General features: G+C 37.1%; 1 protein-coding gene, 4 non-coding genes and 1 pseudogene across 5 annotated transcripts; 1 reads left to right on the forward strand and 5 right to left on the reverse strand.

The window, feature by feature from the left end:
* Window positions 1-2357: 2357 nt before the first annotated feature.
* LOC148848125 (U2 spliceosomal RNA) lies at window positions 2358-2542 on the reverse strand (annotated as a pseudogene).
* Window positions 2543-7288: 4746 nt separating this feature from the next.
* Window positions 7289-7447, reverse strand: LOC148848126 (U1 spliceosomal RNA). The gene has a single exon (XR_016101576.1). It is a non-coding gene; the product is annotated as a U1 spliceosomal RNA (small nuclear RNA).
* A 51-nt stretch (window positions 7448-7498) lies between these two features.
* On the reverse strand, window positions 7499-7662 carry LOC148848127 (U1 spliceosomal RNA). The gene has a single exon (XR_016101609.1). It is a non-coding gene; the product is annotated as a U1 spliceosomal RNA (small nuclear RNA).
* Window positions 7663-8057: 395 nt separating this feature from the next.
* Window positions 8058-8253, reverse strand: LOC148848128 (U2 spliceosomal RNA). Its single transcript, XR_016101647.1, has one exon. It is a non-coding gene; the product is annotated as a U2 spliceosomal RNA (small nuclear RNA).
* A 1582-nt stretch (window positions 8254-9835) lies between these two features.
* Window positions 9836-10031, reverse strand: LOC148848129 (U2 spliceosomal RNA). The gene has a single exon (XR_016101649.1). It is a non-coding gene; the product is annotated as a U2 spliceosomal RNA (small nuclear RNA).
* A 5347-nt stretch (window positions 10032-15378) lies between these two features.
* On the forward strand, window positions 15379-18641 carry LOC148848130 (uncharacterized). The gene is made up of 8 exons (XM_088950320.1): window positions 15379-15604; window positions 15717-15863; window positions 15974-16071; window positions 17642-17714; window positions 17798-17858; window positions 17951-18036; window positions 18118-18207; window positions 18319-18641. The coding sequence occupies exons 1-8, from the start codon at window positions 15506-15508 to the stop codon at window positions 18379-18381; spliced, it is 717 nt and encodes a 238-aa protein (XP_088806446.1). The 5' UTR covers window positions 15379-15505; the 3' UTR covers window positions 18382-18641.
* The last annotated feature ends 363 nt before the right edge of the window (window positions 18642-19004 follow it).

The raw sequence follows: 19004 nt of genomic DNA on the forward strand, positions 1-19004 counted from the left end.
TGCAAAGGCTAAAACAGGGTATGAGGAGACAGGTCCTGTATCAGTTGTCCCATGTTTGGGGCACCGGAACCCAATATTCCTTTACCTTGACCATAGTCAATTTGTACACAAGGTTTGTGTCAACTAAACCCAACTCACCACTAACCCAAAAATATAAATTTTCCATCTTGTGTTGCCATTATACTTCATCAAGAGTCATGATCTCTGTTTAACTGAAATTCAAAACCCGGTCAGAAGTTCACAGGCCCCAATGACAGAAACGTTGTTTCTGCAAATAACGTTTCTGGCCCTTGTGGCCTAAGACGCCGGGACAACATGTCCTCTTATCCAGGCTTCTGACCTCTTGTATCACCGTGGAATCTGCGGAACTTCATCTGTATTCTTCTGGGAAGAAAGGAAAAAAGAAAAGGGGTTTTTATAGTTATTGGCAGCCTTCGCAGTGAATCATGCGCCTGTTGGATCATGACCTTCCAGTCAACTTTCATTTGTTTATTAATGACCGAAGAGTTATGCGTCTCTTCACTCGCTCAAAGGGCAAATCCTATATTCCAATTAAAAATCCACTGCGCACTTGTTCATGTGCACCCCCTATCCCTACCATTTGTCGAACCTTTTGAGTGTCAGGATCAACTTTTTAACAAACAAACGCGAGAGAAAAACAAAAACGTTTTATTTTTGCCAGGTGGCAAGGCCTTCAGACTGAAACTTACTTTTCAAAGAGAACCCATAGAAACCTTCAATGTCAGGTGACATATACACACTTACCAGAGAGAGATGGGAAGAAGTTTATAAAGAATAAACCGTAGACTGGTCAGTTAACTAATCCAGTTCAGCTGAGATGTGAAAAGGGGGCCAGAAAAAGAAAACAAGAGAGTATATATCAATCTAGAATGCTATCAGTACTGAGGAAACTGTAGATAGCAAGATCCCTAACCCCACTTTTGAGAAGGCAATATTTCCTCAAAACACCCTCCTTGATGAAGCCGGCTTTTTCTAAGACCCTCTCAGAAGCTTTATTATCTATATCAACCAAAGCCTGCAGTCTCACCAAATATGGCATATCCTTGAACACACAGGAGAGTGCCATCTTCAAAGCTCTGGTGGCAATCCCCTGGCCCCACTACTTAAAGGCAACGGCATAACCCACCTCAGCCCTGCAGTAGTCGTTACCGGAAGCCGGCTTGACAGAAATGAATCCAACGGAGCGGTCATCCAAGCATATTGATCGGCGCCAAGGGTGGGGGATGCAAACGTCCCTGATGTAGTTCAGTGCCTCTTCCCTAGAGCTGAAGGTGTTCCATCTCATGAAACGAGTTACTTGATCGTCACTCGCCCACACCATGAAGTCGTCAAGGTCTGTGAGTCTGAACGGGCGCAGAGTGATACTCGACAGATTCACGTCCATATTCTTGGTAGCAGCAGCAGCAGCAAGCAAGCAACAACAAGAACAACACAGTAGCTGTAAAGCTAAAACAATTTATGGGTTTGGTAGCTCGAGTAGTTTGAGAATGAAAACAAGGAACTCAGGTTTATATATCAGAAACCTACTACGGTTAATTGAATCAGTTGAGGTAGTACAAATCCATGGGTCATCCACTGGCCAGTAGGGATTTGCTGCAGTACAAAAGCACAAACGTCATCAGACATCCACTTGGTAATCTACTCAGATTATAGATAATGATAACAATATAAGAACTCGGAAAAGAATCAAGCCAGAGGTTGAAATTAAAGGGAGTGAAAAGAACTAGTGAAGAGGTGATTGGTTTCTCTGTCTCTTGAGGTTATATAACTTGGTAAGCACCGAGGGCTGGACATATTTGGAAAAGGGTTTTACCACTGGGGTAGGGCCCAGGCTTCCAAAACGAGAGCCACAAGATGAGATGGAGGTGGAGAGTGGAATCCTTAACACAAACTGGAAATGACAAGACTGATTAAAAAGATCAGAAGGCCAATTACTGAATAGCAGTACAACAGAGGGAAACATGAGGAAAGGGAGCTTTCAATTGAGTGAATTGAGAGGATCTGGGGATGGGGGGTTGTAGATGGAAAAGTGGGAACCAGAATTGGGAAGAAAAAAGAGTGATAAGATTGAATATAGGAAACCCACAGAATTTGAGAATGAAAGCCAGAAGCTAGAAGGGAAGGGATAGACGACGTAACAGCTTAAATCCATGGGAACAGCACTGACAGTTTTGTCTGGTTTCCGAATTGTGAACAGCACCACTGACACAGTCCACATGGTGGAAATTATTCTGAATCACTAACAGCTTAAAGTGGGCAAATTTTGTATAGAATTTTAGTGTTCTTTCGAACAATTCGTAGCTTTGACCCGAAGAATCGTTTGGTAAGTGATTTGATAGGGGTGAACAGGCCCGAGAAGTAATGCAACGCAAGGAAGACGCACGAAGACCCCAGTAGCAAGCAAATGTAATGGGGCCTCTCGCTATTAAAATAAAATTAATATCATGTGGACCGATGGCACACGTATCACACATTAAACTGATACAGAACTTGATCTTAGCCAAAAGGGCGAGTAATGTAGGATTTCATCAGTGTTATCCATCACCTTTTATACTCGGCGCTACCTATTCGATTCTTTTCACCAGCCATGTGGGACGAGACCAAAGTTTGAGTCAATTAAATTTTAAAAGATTTTACAAAGTTTTAGTGTTTTTAGCAAATAAAGGCAACTTTTTGCCCTTAATATCAATAAAAACTTTTATAAAATAATTAAAGTAAGAGAACTTTTTTAGAAAAATATCAAAAAAGGGCAGTGACTTCTTCTGCCTTCTTTTGTATTCATGCCAGCCATTTCAACGGATTAACAGGTCCCGGTAGTCCATACCGCGTGCCGGAAGTTTCAGAAGTCGGAAATACGATGAGCTCTGTGCGAGACCGGTTCTTCCAGCAGAAGAAGTAGAGAAGGGTTGGCAAAAGGACCCAACCCAATCGCACCCGATGTGATCAAGCCAGACGTAACGGCACCAGGGATAAATATATTGGCTGCCTGGCCTCCCACAGTGAGCCCGATTCGGCTAAAGAGTGATAAAAGAAGTGTTGAATTCAACATAATCTCAGGGACATCCATGTCATGTCCACATGTGAGTGGCCTGGCTGCCCTCCTTAAATCTGTACACAGAGACCGGTCTCCCTCCACGATCAAATCAGCTCTAATGACAACAGCTTATATGCTAAACAACAAATTTACTCCAATCAGAGATGCTTCTGCTGGTTCTTCTTCCTCTTCAGATTTAGCAACACCTTTTGCATTTGGATCAGGACATGTCAACCCCTAGAGAGCATCCGATCCGGGGCTAATTTATGATATCGGCACTGAGGACTACCTGAACTACTTGTGCAGTCTAAACTACACTTCATCTCAAATGGCTGTCGTAGCTCGGCGGAGTTTCACTTGTCCTCCTACTAATCAAGTTCTTTAGCCAGGTGACTTGAACCATCCGTCATTCGCTCTGCTTTTTGACAATGGTGCCCAGAACATTACTCTGACATACAAGAGAACGGTGACTAACGTCGGGGCCCCGAGAGCTAGAAGTAGAGCAGCCCGCGCTGGCTTCATTCCCTGCAACAAAACTCCACCGACGAACTTGACTTCACCGGGGATCCTTTTGCCAGCCCTTCCAAGGAGCTGCTCTACTTTTTCTGGTGGAAGAACCAGTCTGCATAGAGCCCATCGTAGTTCCGACTTTTGGAACTTCCAGCACGCGGGATGGACTATCGGGACCGGTTGACCCGTTGAAATGGCTGGCATGAATACAAAGGAAGGCAGTGGAAGACGATGAACAGTGCCACTGCCTTTTTTGATATTTTTCTAAAAAAAATCTCTTATTTTAATTATTTTATAAAAAGATTATCTTTTATTTTATTGATATTGAGGGCAAAAGGTTGCCCTTATATGCTAAAAACCCTTTCTTCTGTAAATATGAGAATTTTCATGTGTAAAATCTTGGAAAGTCTTTTCCAAATTTTCAAGATTTTGGCCATTTATTTGGCCCAAAGTTTTAAATATAGTAACAAAGTTAATACAAGGGAAAATTGCTTTATTTGCTTGCACGAGTACCTCTGCTCTGTCCCTTCCCAAACGTATGGCTATATTTGGGATAAAGACAATTTTTATCTTCCAAAGTTACCCATTTAGCCTTATTAAGGAATCATTATCATGAGTGATTCCATATTAATGTTAAGGGGCATTATTGACTTTTCAAAATTCCAACTCATCAAAAGAGATCTCATTCAAACATATTGCAGAACTGCCAAAAACCAAAAATTAACTGCCAAAACAATTTTTGTTTGTCCTGTTCTTAGAAATATCAATCCATTTGTTCAAATTCATCTAATTTCCATGTCTTAAAAGATAGTTTACCTTCGAGGGGTGTAAAAAAGTGAATTTGAATCGAACCAAGCAATATCCAAATATAAATTCAATTAAAAAATTCGATTCGATATTCAATGGATATTAAAAATTAAAACTTGAATTCAATCCACTATTCGAATATTTAATTCATTTCAAGTTTGGCATACTAATTATTATAAGTTTTTAATATACATAATATAAATATTTTTATTTATATAAAATATATAAATATATAAATTATTTATAGAATGTAAATATTATATATGAATTACTTAAAACATTTAATTTTTTATATTCTATATATGAATTATATAATCAGCTAAATTTAAATGTTTATTAAATCCAATTAGGTCATATCTAGATCGATTTGATTCAATTAGTTAAATAGTATGAATAGGATATCTGAATTCAACCAGCTATCATATTCAAATTATATGAATTCAATTCTATTATGCTCGACCTCTAATTCGAATTCAGATTTCTGGATGCTATTGACACCCTTAACACCTTTTAATATTTATTTTCATGAACTTATTTTGATTTGAGATAGCTTTAAAAGTTAGTCTTAAATTACTCTCGGATTTTTAATTTTTATTTTTCACATTCTTTTAAATGAGTTAAACAGTTGAAGCAAATGGTTAAATCATTCGACCTATGAACAAGTTACCAAAATAGTTTTCTATTTGGTCCAAGTTTAACTAGTGTTTCGAAAATCAATCCAAAAATGGGACTACCTTTCTATTTGGGTGGTGGGCCAGTGGTTCAGCCATGAAGGCCAATCATTGATGTCATTAATTATCTAATAAAATATTAAAAATGTAAAAATAGATAAAATGAAGAAGATATAAAAAAATGTAAAAATAAAAATAAGGCATGTTTATAGTGTTATATATTCATCACATTAAACAAAAACGAGTATAAAAATAAGAATTATTGTTATTAATGATATAAATGGATAAAAATACAAAACAATGAAGGATTTAGATGGATATTATAATGAAAAACTTGGGTATTAAGATTTTAGGATTTGGATGAAAGTTTCTCAAAAACAAAGAATTAATTTTATAGTTTAAGGGGGAGGTGTTAATGCCGAACCCTTGATCCACATATAGGACGAATGGTTCAAAGGTTTAACTAACCGGTTTTTTACTCCATCAATGGGTTTTTTTTTTTTTTTTCATATTTCAGTTTACCTTGCTTAAAATCAAATCAGAATCTACACTCTAATTCATTTGCACTCCCATGCTCTTTAATGAATGCAAATGCAATATCAGTACTGCAAACTATTTATTAATTGATAATACCACAAGAGAGTAAAGGGTAAAGACTAGCATAATCTATTTTCCTTTGCTTTTCTACCATTTGTTTGCAATAAGCGAAATGATCCACTAGGTATAAATTTTATACAAGTTCAAACCAGTAACCACTAACTAGTAAAAGAAATTATAGTATAAGAAATTGTAGTTTGCTTTGCAGCAGTAGTAGAACATTAATTAGGTGATAATATTATAAAACCATAAAAATGAAGCATCTTTTAGTTCCTGAATGGTAGAGAGCGATCTAACTTAACAATTGGCCACAAAGATTTCAATGTGCAGTTTACTATATATAAGTAATTTGTAGAGTAAAAGACTTAAACCTCCCTTCATTCCTGTTAGGTGGCGTCATTGAACAAAAATGCACCCTCCGTTAACAGTCCATCAAGAGGGGAAGGTCACAACTCACAAGTGATTATTTTTTTTGAAAAACCCAATTTTACCCCATTTTCGATACATAAACTAATTTACTGGAACAACAAAAATAACACATCTGCTCAATACTTTTCTACAGGTTACTTTAATTCTTCTTTATCAAAGTTAATGGTAATGAGGTAGCACATTGTCAACCAGGATTGGTTTGGAGCTCCTCTCATTAGCTTAAAGATCTGCTTTGCAGTTACAAAAATGTTGCATTCTCTCCAAATGGGGGGTCTTTTATTTTTCCTGTGTTTTGCATGGTTTTTTTTTTCAATGCGAGTTCTCGGTCTCTCGTAGTGGGTCTGCTACTTTTCTCATTTTAGTGCTCAGTTCTGTTTGTAGCTTTCTTTGTATGTATTTATCCACAGGGATGGATTTCCAAGAATTAATTGATCCATGGCGGTAATATATTAGAAAGACAGAGGCCCGCCCATAGAACCAATCCCTTTTAAGCATCATTTGGTGCTTCGTTCAAAATGAAAAGTGTGATGAGGGGCATTGATTCATGGGCATGAGGACAAGGGTACTGTTTCCTTTTATTTAACATTTCATTCCCCCCACTTCTATTATCGATTTTGAATCATACGGTTTTTAATTAGCGGCGAAAATGCTGTTCAATGAACTCTATGAATACTGGGTTTTTGATTTCTGATATTGTTCTTGAACATACTTTGGGATTTGATACATACCAAGTTTTTGTTTCTTCTGAATACGGTTTCTAGTTTCTTCTGTCTCTTATTCGAACTAACGGGAGCAAAAGAGACTTTTGACAAAGGGTTTGAACTTTGAAAAGAAAGGGAAAGCTTGCCTTTAGGGAGGTTTAAGTCTTTTACACTAATCTGTAATACAGGCCTCTAAACAGGCTAATCTATACCTTCTTTCAGAAAACCACTTTTACGTGCTGAAATGTCAAGTATTCTCTTTGATCGATTTTTATGATATGATCACCATCAAAGCCCATAATGGTGAGAGGCCATGGCAAATCACGGCTCTCTTTTGCCCTTTAACGTTATCGCCCATCACAAAGAATGAAGACTAAATCCAAATGTAATAATCTACAGAGGGAGAATGATAGAAAACAAAGAATCTCTCTTCTGTGAAGTTGTATTTCCACTTGTCCGAGTGAGTCACAGTCAAATGCCGTACAAATACAGGATGCAACTTTTAGACAGAGAAGTGGGAAGGGGACGCGTGAACGCGTACCCCCACTACCACAAATTATGACGTTCACTCTCCCACTTGGGGAGATGTTAGGCGGGCGCCCCTCCCTTGTGCAATGGAGGTCGCCAACCTAGGCCACCGGCCTTCTTGAGAAACCAGGCAATTTCTTATTAAGTTTTTGGTAAAAGTAGATCCCACAATCTTGAATATTTTGCGTGTAAAAAGAAAGAATGGTCATCAAATATAGAAAATGATACCCCGCTGCAACAAATTAAGACGTACACTCCCCCACTTGGGGAGTTGATAGGCGAAACCCCTCATCTGTGCAATGGAAGTCACCAACGTAGGCTATGGGCCTTCTTGATCACCCATTCACCCCGTCAAGGTAAGAAAGGTTATGAGCCTCTCAGCTGGTTATTTAATCCCTTGCGTCATGCTTTTTACCTAAGTTTCTCTTCTAGCTTTTGTTTTTGGGTAAAGATAAATTTATAGATTTAAGAACTAACATACAGAGTTTGACACAGACAACAGACAGGAAAACCATTCCCCCACAACCTCAGAACAAGCTCGACTTGAGTTTAACACAGTCCGTTTCGATTCATGTATGATGTATCCGAAAACTTGAAGCTGGTTAAGCCAAGAAGCACAGGAATTATCGAATCAATTGAATCACTAGACAGTCTCTATACTTGACATTACTATTCGTACTGACGGTGAAATACCAATCAACTTCGAAAAAAATACCTATAAAGAACAGGACACAGAAACAAATCTTCTACATTGATTTGGTGGGGTGCGCCAGGCCCGTGCAGTAGTGCAACGCATGGGCGACGCGCGAGGACCCCAGTAGCAAGCTACTGTGGTGGGTTCTCCCCCTAAAACAATTAATTTAATATCATGTGAGCCGATGGCCCACGTATCAGATATTAAACTGATAAGAACAGATACTACACTTGATCTTAGCCAAAAGGCCGAGAAAGGTATGATTTGCTCTGGTTCTTCGATCACTTTTTATAGTTCATGCTACCTCTTCGACTCTTTTCACTAGCCAATGTGGGACTAAAGCCGAGACAATATGGCCTGAGCTCGATCAATCAACACTTAACTGATTTGTGAATAAACCGCCCTGAGACCTGATCGACCACCCTCTTTCCTCTTTCCTCTTTCCTCTTGTGTTTTTTTTACTGGGTAGCTAGGCAGTCGGCACTCTCTCTTGCCTGTTGAAAAGACTTGACCTGATCTTTCCAGGGGATCTGTCCCGACTCCCGAGTATTCACTGTTCGGTGCGGCCAGTTTGACAAAGTAAAACCAAAAAGAAAAACAAATGAGAATCTATACTCCTAAATAGCACTGCAAATTATTTACTAATTTATGATATCACAAGAGAGTCAAGACTTGCATAATCTCTTTCCCTTTTCTTTTCTACCCTTTGTTTTCAATAAGCAAAATGATCCACTAGGTATAAATTTTATACAAGTTCAAACCAGCAACTAGTAGAAGTAATTAAAGTTATGAGCAATTGTACTTTGGTATGCAGAAGAACATTAGGCTAAGTTTGGAAGGAGTATAAATACAAATATTTAGAGTGCAAAACTTTGTATTTTGTATTATTTTATATGTATTTGCACTCTATTTTTGTACTTTTGCTCCTTCAAAACTTAGCCTCAAAACATTGTATTTTGTATTATTTTATATGTATTTGTATTATACACATTTGTATTTATTATACTCATTCCAAACTGACCCTTAGGTGATAATGTTGTAAAACCATAAAACGAAGCATCTTTAGTTCCTGAATGGTAGAGAGTGAGAGAGAGATCTAACTTAATAATTGGCCACAAAGTTTCTTTCTCGTCCAAATTATGAACCAGGACAATATTACTGTAACTGCAGGCCTAAACAGGCTAATCTGTACCGCCGTTTTTTTGGGGGGGGAGGGAGATGTTAAGCGGGCACCCCTCCTCTGTGCAATGGAGGTCACCAACCTAGGCCATAGGCCTTCTTGATCACCCATTGACCCCGTCCAGGTAAGTATGTTTTATCTTCCCTCTTTCACTTTATTTATACTGCTTTGTTTCCTCCGCTGTTAACTTCTTTAGCCGATGTAGGACACTATATTAACTCAAATAGACTGTTTAACCATGCAAAGGCCGCTTTGCAGTCTGCATATGGCGAAGTTCTATTAGAGCCTATCAGCTGGGTATTTAATCCCTTGCGTCATGCTTTTTCCTAGCTTTTCTTTTTGGCTTTTGGTTTTGGTTAAAGATGAATTTATAGATCAAGAACTAACATACAAAGTTTAACACAAACAACAAAAAGAATTCCCCCCAACCTCAAAACAAGCTCGACTCTCACAAGAAAGTGAGTTTAACAGTCTGTTTCGATTCATGTATAATCAAAGAAGGCGAACGCCTTAAACAGGCGAACTATAAGCAAAGAAGGCCAGCTATAAGCAAAGAAGGCGAACGCCTTAAACAAGGGAGATCCAGGAACATCATTGACAAGGCTCCCAGGAAACAAAAAAATAATTAAATGAATCACCAAATAAATCTTCAACAACGTTTTGGTGGGGTGCGCCAGGCCCATGCAGTAGTGCGACGCAGGGGAGACGCGCGAGGACCCCAGTAGCAAGCTACTGCGGCGGGTCCTCCCCCTAAAAATATTAATTTAATATCATGTGGACCGATGGCCCACGTATCAGATATTAAACTGATAAGAACAGATACTACACTTGATCTTAGCCAAAAGGCCGAGAAAGGTATGATTGGGTTAGTGCCTTCCATCACCATTTATAGTCCGTGCTACCTCTTCGATTCTTTTCGCTATCCGATGTGGGACGGCCATCCAATTCACACATTACTCATATCGTCTTCCACGCTTAATGGGATTGGAACCAGAGATCTTAGACTCTTGAATTTAACTTCTAATTTCTAAGGTACTTGTTGTGAACTACCTAACAATACTTCAAGCGATACATTGAGATCATTTTCCGATGAATGAAAAACTATACAAATATAGATATATTCTCAATGCACAGCTCGGATGTTATAAATATGGTACGAAAAAAAATTCCGTGAGTTTGAAATCTGATGTAGGGCATCTGGCTAACATGTAGATCTTAACACTTAGCGTCGGCCGGATACATCTTGGCCATCCCGCAGATCTTGACATGTGGTGTCGAAGGGATGCATCCTGACCATCCATTACTAACCACCGCCACCATCTCCCAACTATTCCTCCTCTCAAGCAATTCTAACTATAAGAAGGGACTCTCCCACATTAAGGTAAACACTTTGGAACTCAAGCTCTAAGTCTTCTCCTTTGCTCAAACCGACCCCTTGCAATTCTTTGCTAATTTGACAGTGGAGTCTTCGCCCCTAGGATAACTCCTGAGGTCTCTAACATCTTCTTTCTTTCTCTCAGCAAGTTGGATCCATTGGCCTCAGATGTTAGAAATTACGTTATTGTCCTCGACTCCACATTTGGCAACAACAAAGTCCATCTCTTTTAACCTATGGGTTGAGGCTATCCCAATAAGGCAATAACCCATCTCTATTCCATGTTTGGATCTTTAGCTTGTGTTTGGTTTGAAGGAAAAAAGTAGGGAAAGGAAGGGAAACCTTTACAAACCTTGTATAGGTTTCCCTACCTATTCCTTCAAACCAAACATAGCCTAAAATAGATCATCGGTCCTATTTAAGATAATCAAATTGAGCTCAATATCAGCTTATACTCACAAGATATAAACTCTTTGGAAGTTAATCCCAATGGGTCAGATTATGTCTAGAGCATGGTAGACCCAACTACAACTGAATAACTGATAAGAAAATATGCAATCCAATCCCAACCTAGACCCAAAAAGCATGAAAATTATTAATCAAGCCGAAAATTGCCATCTCAAATTTAGCTTGGTAAATTGTAATTTGAAAATGAACCTGCTTAATAGAATCATTCATTTGATAATTTAACCTAGTAGACTATAAAATTGCTAATATGATAATGAATTTGTATTATTTTTAATTAAAAAATAACAACTTTTACTAGGGCAGCAACTTCGGCCAGCCTAATTTGAGCTTTTGCATGGATTGGGCCAGTTTGAATATTAGGGATGCATGAGCCTGGGCTGACCGTCGACTCAACCAAGTAAAACTCTTACATAATTGAAGTAATGCATATAAAAGAGTTTGGATCTTCTAACCACAATACATTGCTAGCCATGTGCATCTTGTCGCACATCAGGAACATCAGTTGTACTTTAAAAAGCTGGATGTGTGCGGCCATCACTGTGTCGCGGTCAGTAGATCCAGACTCCCTAGAAAAGGGGTGAACAACTACAATTAGGGGAACTAACATGTTAACAGGTAAATACAATATTACCCTGTTTACGTAAAGTAAAAAATAGAATTTGAACTAACAAGCCATCTTCCGTATACACTTCATCCTCATATAACCACAAAAAAAAAAGGATAGAAAAATATATTTGCTTACAAATAACATCAATTCAACCAAGTATTTGTATTTCTATCTCAATCTATATATTGTTTGCAAGGTTCAAGAAAAAAAATGAAGTAACAATGATTTACCAAAATTTATATATATATATATATATATATATATATATTATCTAGCTTTTTTACATATAAAATAGTAGAAGAAATAATTTTCTTTTATTTTTTAGTTATACATCTTTAAATTTATTCCTTTTTATTTAGCTTATATATTATGAGAAGTGCAAAAATCAGCTGCTTAGCATGAGAACCAAATCCTATTGTTAGTTGTACAAAAATCGACTGCTTAACTCGATTGGTAAGTTCTTTGACTATTTGTAACTGAGACCTAGATCCTACTACCACCTGTGTTGGGGGATGAGCTACCTTTGTTGTGTAGCCTTACAAAGCCAAAAATAATAATAATAATACTGGAGAGGTTTAAGAATAGTCTTGTACTATTGGAGAATAAATATGGATTTTATGAGAATCAATGAACAACCATGTGGGTTTTAATTTTGACTTGTAAAATTTTTAATGATTTAACTTAAAACTAAATATGTACATGTATGAGAAATGAGAGGAGGAGGCAATCTCATTGATAAATGTACAATGTTGTAAGTACCTTTAACATCTAACATTTTATATATGTACACACCATGCCCTTTTTATCCAATACCAAAACATGTTTTTCTTCTTCTTCTTTTCCTTCTTCTTCTTTAATTTCAATGGGCTATAGAATGGGGATAGCCCATCCCCCATACCATACTCATTAGGAATGGCAGTTTTTCCTACAAAATCAAGCCCCGCCCCCATTCGTGGCAGGTTTTCCCCAATTTTAAACAAGGACAGGAAAAATAATTTTACTCTGAATAGAGGATGGGACGGGAACATGGTTTGCATATAATTCCTCAAACCCAATGTAAATTATTAAAATACCCTTTAATGCTAATTCTTAAAATACCATTGAATTTTCTCTCAAATTTCTAAAACTTATGATCTCATAATCCCATTTATAAAATACGCCCATATTCTCATAATATTTTTTCTGAAATAGCCTTAAAATTTTATGCTTGTTTAGGTAGTTGCCTTGGGGCAGGGAAAATTTAGGGATTCCCCGTGCACATTGGTTTGAGGGTGCATGCCCCACCAATGTTGGGGTGAGTTCAGATTAGGGGATTTTAATTACAAAGTGGGGATGGGGATGGGGATGGTGTGCCCCACCCCGTTGCCATTCTTAATGCCCATAATCCCCCAACCCTATTGCCAATGGGATTAAATCTAAAGTCTCTATTGCAACAAGCTAGAGACCCTACCAACTAAGCCACCAGCTCACCATTAGTTGGTGAGCTCTTTCATGTTTGACACAGCATCATCATCCAAGCCTTATCCCAATTGTATGGAGCCGATTACATGAATTCTATTTTGCCATTTTGTTTTTGTTTAATACCATATACATCTCATGTTTAGCATATGATCGCCAAAAAAAAAAAAACAAACAGTAAAAGAATTTTCATTTTTGGATCCAAATCTAAATCTGAATGATACGTTCCCATAATATGTTTGGTTCAGAAAGGAATCAGAATAGGGATTGGAATAAGGTGGAATGGAATTTCATTTATAATTTGAGGGGGAAGGGAAAGGCCATTCCCTCATATAAGAGAATGCCATTCCACCAGAAATGGAAATAGAATTTCAATTCCACCCAACCAAACAATTAGAATTGAAATGGCCTATGAACCAAGCGGGTCCTTAATGTCATTTTACTTTAGCTTTTTCTTATTCCATGCAATACGAGGATATGAGGATGGCAACCGGAATAGATCCTAAGTCTCTATTGCAACAAAGCAGTGAACATACCAATTGGGCCACAACTGGTTGGCCTATTTTACTTGAATTGGATGCCCTAGTTGGCCTATTTTACTTGAATTGGGCCGCAACTAGTTGGTCTATCTTACTTGGATTATCAATCCAAGTGTCCAAAAACAATGTAATACATACATATATATATATATGTATGTATTACATATATATGGTAACTGTGAAGTATCTTATCTATGATCATGAGACAAGTACAGAATAATTTGAGAAATCTGGGGCAGCTATTTGTTATTATTAGAAACCTAGGTAGGATATTTGTAATTCTCCATTTTTTCTTTTTTATTGTTTTTTGGTTTCAGATTCATATGAAGAGGGCTTGAGAACGATAGGTATGCCAACCCCAACCCGACCAATTGAATATGGGGGTACGAACTGGATCAAACTAGTCCCATATAGTAGATCCATACTCAACAATGCCAAATATATGCAAATATTTTAATGATACAATGTAAAGGGTTGGGTTCAAAGCTTAACCCAACATAACTCTAGTCAGACTCAAGTTTGGGCATCCTTTGTTAGAATCCTCTAACAAGAGGCACAAAAACGTCCAAAATACACATGTAGTTACTATTGGTTTCTATAAAAAAAATAAAAACTTTATGAACAACAATAAAAATGAGAGTTTAAAGTTGCAGTTTACCTTTAAGCGATTGATATGAAGGAAAATTTTGAAAAATAAATTACTTTTGGAAAATGAATTGAAAGTATTTGGGGTAGCGATTGATATGAAGAGAAAAATTGAAAAATAAACATTTTAGTCAAAAGTAACTACATGGGTATTTTAGACATTTTTGTGTCTCTTGTTAGAAGATTATAATAGAGAGGGTCTTTTGCAATTGTTTGAGAAAGTTCAAGGAAGGTGATTGCAATTAGCAAACTTTAGGGAAGGTTTTGGCAACATTAAGAAACTCCAAAAAAGGCTTCAGCAATTGACCTACTATATTTTAATATGATTATCTTTTATTTGGCTCTATGTCCCAATTTAAAAGTAGAATTGATTATAAATTTTATTTAAATGTGTTATATATAAATACATACACCATAAGTATAAATTTCTTTTAAGTGTGCTACATATATATTTATATACATATATTTATTTGGATGGACTAGAATTGGATTAGACTAGACTTGGGTCAAGCTTGGGTATCTGAGGCTTAAACCCAAGCCCAATTCAAGTTTATGTCCAAATTAAAATCTGGCCGAAAATTCAATCCCAACCCATGCAAAAACTCGGGTTGGATTGGATAAGGTTGGCGCTGCCCAAGATAATTGATCCTTTACGATGTTGGGTCAAGCTTGGGTATCTGAGGCTTAAACCCAAGCCCAATTCAAGTTTATGTCCAAATTAAAATCTGGCCGAAAATTCAATCCCAACCCATGCAAAAACTCGGGTTGGATTGGATAAGGTTGGCGCTGCCCAAGATAATTGATCCTTTACGATGTGATTGGTTTGAAAGAGAAAATGTACGGAAAGATATCCTTACCTTTCTTTATTTTTTAACTAAAAAATTCAAACTTTTTTTAATTATAAAATCTAAACTCTTAGTTGAAATTAATATTCTAAATTTCTAATATCGGGGAAATATAAGATAAATGTTTTTTTTTACTTCTGCCAAAATTTGGATGGATCCGAGCCGAAGCCCGAGCACGAAACTGTGCAAAATGGGGCCCATGAGCCATGAACAGCTCTAATTGGATGTATGAGGAGCAAATGGTAATTTCACGACAACATAGTAGAATCATGGTATGGTGATATGGTCAAGACTCAAGAAGTGGATAGCCGCAGTGCCGCACCATTGCCTTACGGATAATAATTTTATCAGTGAGAGCAAACACAGGCAAAGAGCTTGTGCTTGTAAGGGCCACTAATGGCCGCTCTCAGCATTTCAACCGCGAACTTATTTGGCCGTACTATATCCAGCACCAGCAGAAGCACTTCGCGACCCAGAATTTTCTGTATTGGATGGGTATCTCTTCTTAACTCTTCTTCGATTACTCAAATCGAAAGTCGAATTTAGTGAACGTTCAATTAACATCCCTCTTTCTTTTCTTGTTTTCCTTTTTGTTCTGCGAAGGAAGGATCCGGAAGGTTTACTTGGACCTCCACAGACCGGCCACATCGCTCGAAGAGAGTTCCAGAGACGTCTCGAGCGGGATGCCGAAGCCCGGGAAGCCTTTCAACTTCAAATCCGCGAAGAACAAGAGCGTCGCCGAGCTCTTCGGCAGGTTATTTTACTTCACCCTAATTTTGTTGGCTTTTGTTCCTAGTCAATTGGGATATATAGGCTTTGTACTAATTCGTTTTCTGTACTTGTTTGATTTTGTTCTTTTCTTAGTCTCGAGTCCCGCCGGAGACGTCTGCGGAGCTGATCGAGTACTTTCTCGATACTGAAGCTCAGGAGCTTGAGTTCGAGGTTGCAAGGTTGAGGCATCAGTGAGTTCTTTGTTCCACTTCTCTGGAATACCCATTTTGACCTGTCATTGGTGTTGTTTTCTGCTCGATCAAAAACCAACTCCGTTCTATATTTGTCTCTTGAACCAGATATATCAGTCAATGGGTTTCTTCCACTCTATTAGATCGATAATGCAATAAATCAATTTGTGACCATATTTTGTTTTACAGACGTGATCCATGCTTCCTAGAATTATAAATGGAAATTGGGTTTTCTTATTTTCAATTGTGCCTTCATCACACTTTCTGTTGATTCTTCTCACTTTCAAGTCCCTCCACTGATTATTACCGCTGGTGTCGGTGTGTGGGTTAAGAAGATAGTAGGCCGATAATTCAATTCAGTACTCAGTAGTCATGAAGTTTGGTATTAGTTCTTGCAACTGCTAGCTTTTATTAGATAGCTCATAAATTAAATTAGTTTTTTTGTGATAGTTCAATGGGGAATTTAGCTAATGGTGATGCATGTAGGTTGAACTTTCTGTGTTGCAAACAATAACAATTAGGGTTGCAAACGGTATCCAATTGTCAAAACTCGAATTTGATTATATACACACACATAAGTATTTATATTGTATGTTTGTATCTATTAGTAAAGTTGATTTGAATGATGTGTTTTTACTAAAATTTCATAGGTTCAAGTTTCATATAAGTAATTTTCAGTTAATTTTGTTGATAAAATATAATATATGTCGTCTTAGTTCATTTTATTAATACTGTATAATATTTTGATTCTTTTTTGTTTGATTTATTTAAACTATTCAATATCTAATTACAATTCAAATCCCATTCAAATCTGGCATAATCTGATGGATGAGGTCCAATTTAAAATTGAATATAAACGAATCAATTTGGACCTACCCATTTCTGATCTGGTTCAATCCGTTTGCAGCCCTGAATCAAATATCACAAGGGGTATCCGACTTTCCTATTAGATATTGTTTCTTAGGACATGCTTGTCTTACATTTTTTGGTGTGTGTTGTAAGATATATTTGTCTTTTTTTTTTTTTTTTTCGCTTTTCTCTTAAGTGGGTTTCCATGAAATTAATGCAACCAATTTTTGAAAGTCACCCACCCTGCTTCAAGTTAGAAGGTATGGTTGGTTGAGAGGGTGAGTTGAGTTCGATCAAACACAGCATTGCTTGCTGAAATCCTGCATTAGTGTTTGTAAAACTCACCATTTAAAGATACTCACTTCCATTGTCTGGCTCTGCAACAATGTCTCAAGTGACTGAACTGATCATTTTTCTGATAACTTAATACCTTTCATTCAATGTATTAGTTCCATTTAGTGATTAGTTTAGATGTCTCTGATGACTGAACTGTTCCTGTGGTCCAAACTTCAATTAATTCTATTGCATGAAATGGTTTTAAAGATGTGTTGACCTGTGTATTAAACTATTCTTCTTTGGGCTAAATGAGAATTTATCATTTTTAGTTTTGATAGTTTGATTTTAGTTTCTAATTGATGATGACAATGAAATAGGTTTTATCTTGAATATAATAAAATGTTATTGCTGGTTAAAAGATGGAATAATATGCAGAATTTTGCAGATTAAATGAGGAATTTTTCTCACATCTGCAATCAGAAGTGGGACAACTAAGATTTGCTGTTACGAGAACAGAGGTTCTTTCCCACCTGAAAAATTGAAAATTAAACTCGGAATAAACAGAAGAAAGTTCTTTTTAATTATCACAATATCTTGGCAGGCTATGGAAGACAGATTAGTTGAGCTGGAAACGATGCAAAAGGTTCTGCTTGAAGCAACAGGTTGTTATTGCCCAAAGTGTTGGTGCTGAAGAATTTCTACTCTCCCATCACTTTTAAGATTCAATCCAATCTCTTCTTGATCTTTGCTGCAGAAGCTTATGATAAGATGCAAGTTGACCTCATCACAGCAAGGGAAAGCCTTGCCAAAATATTGACATCAAAGAATATAAAAGCAACGGTAGGATAGCAGATTATGGTCTTCAATTCTTAAAATATGATTTTCATGAATCAAGCCAAAATCATCTGTTGCGTTAAACAGTTGTTGGAGATGGTTGAGCGTAATAAACTGAATAGATCCTTATTGACACTTCTTGATGAAAATATAGCAGGCGCACAAAAAAGCAACCAGGTGATAGAAGTTGCTGATGCCTTCGTTCTGTCCATTGAATTGTTTTTGTTAGGTCCTTGGGCTACTACTAGTTGTTTAATTTAGATCTCTCCTTCCCCTTTGTTTATCCAGAAAGAAGCAGCAGCATTCATGGAGAAGGTCCGCTCAGCTGTTGTCAAGTATATGACAGTTTAGTGTTCGGGTGGGAGTTTGTAAAGCGCCTTCTATCTCTTCTTAGAGGATAATCCTTGAAGGGATTGGCTCCAAAATTGCCCCGTTGCTTCACATCATCTCAGATAGGTTGTATTTCTGTCTGTACCAAGGAATTAAAATCACTAAATGGGGTATTGTATTGAGATAAGATTCTTATTCAACAAAATATTAAGCCATTTATATGCCTTTTTCTTTAAGGTGAAATTGCTATGAATAAAAACATTTTGGTTTATGTTATTTCACCCCAACTTCACTCAGACCCGTGTGTCTATCATTCAATCAGACTGCTTTAAGTTTACTAGTAAGGGATTTTTTTTTTTTCATTTTCTGATAAAAACAGAGTCTAATTGTTCATGGCGAGAGTGGATGAAGTGCCCATAGCCCAATATACATCTTGATGATTTGACCAAGGATTGGGTTCAGTTTTGTTAGACCAGTCAACTCCATCCTTAGAATATTGTTTAATGCAAAGTGAATGAAGAACTCAATTTGTAATTGGAAGGCCATGTGTACATACTCAGATAATTGGTAAAACAGTCATGGACTATTATAATAGTTAGGTACTTAGGTTGTGTTTGAGTTTAGTGGTGGATTTGCTTTTCCCT

The sequence above is a fragment of the Nelumbo lutea genome, chromosome 6, assembly GCF_056320005.1.
Source record: "Nelumbo lutea isolate HS-2025 chromosome 6, American lotus-T2T, whole genome shotgun sequence".
NCBI classification, from domain to species: Eukaryota; Viridiplantae; Streptophyta; class Magnoliopsida; order Proteales; family Nelumbonaceae; genus Nelumbo; species Nelumbo lutea.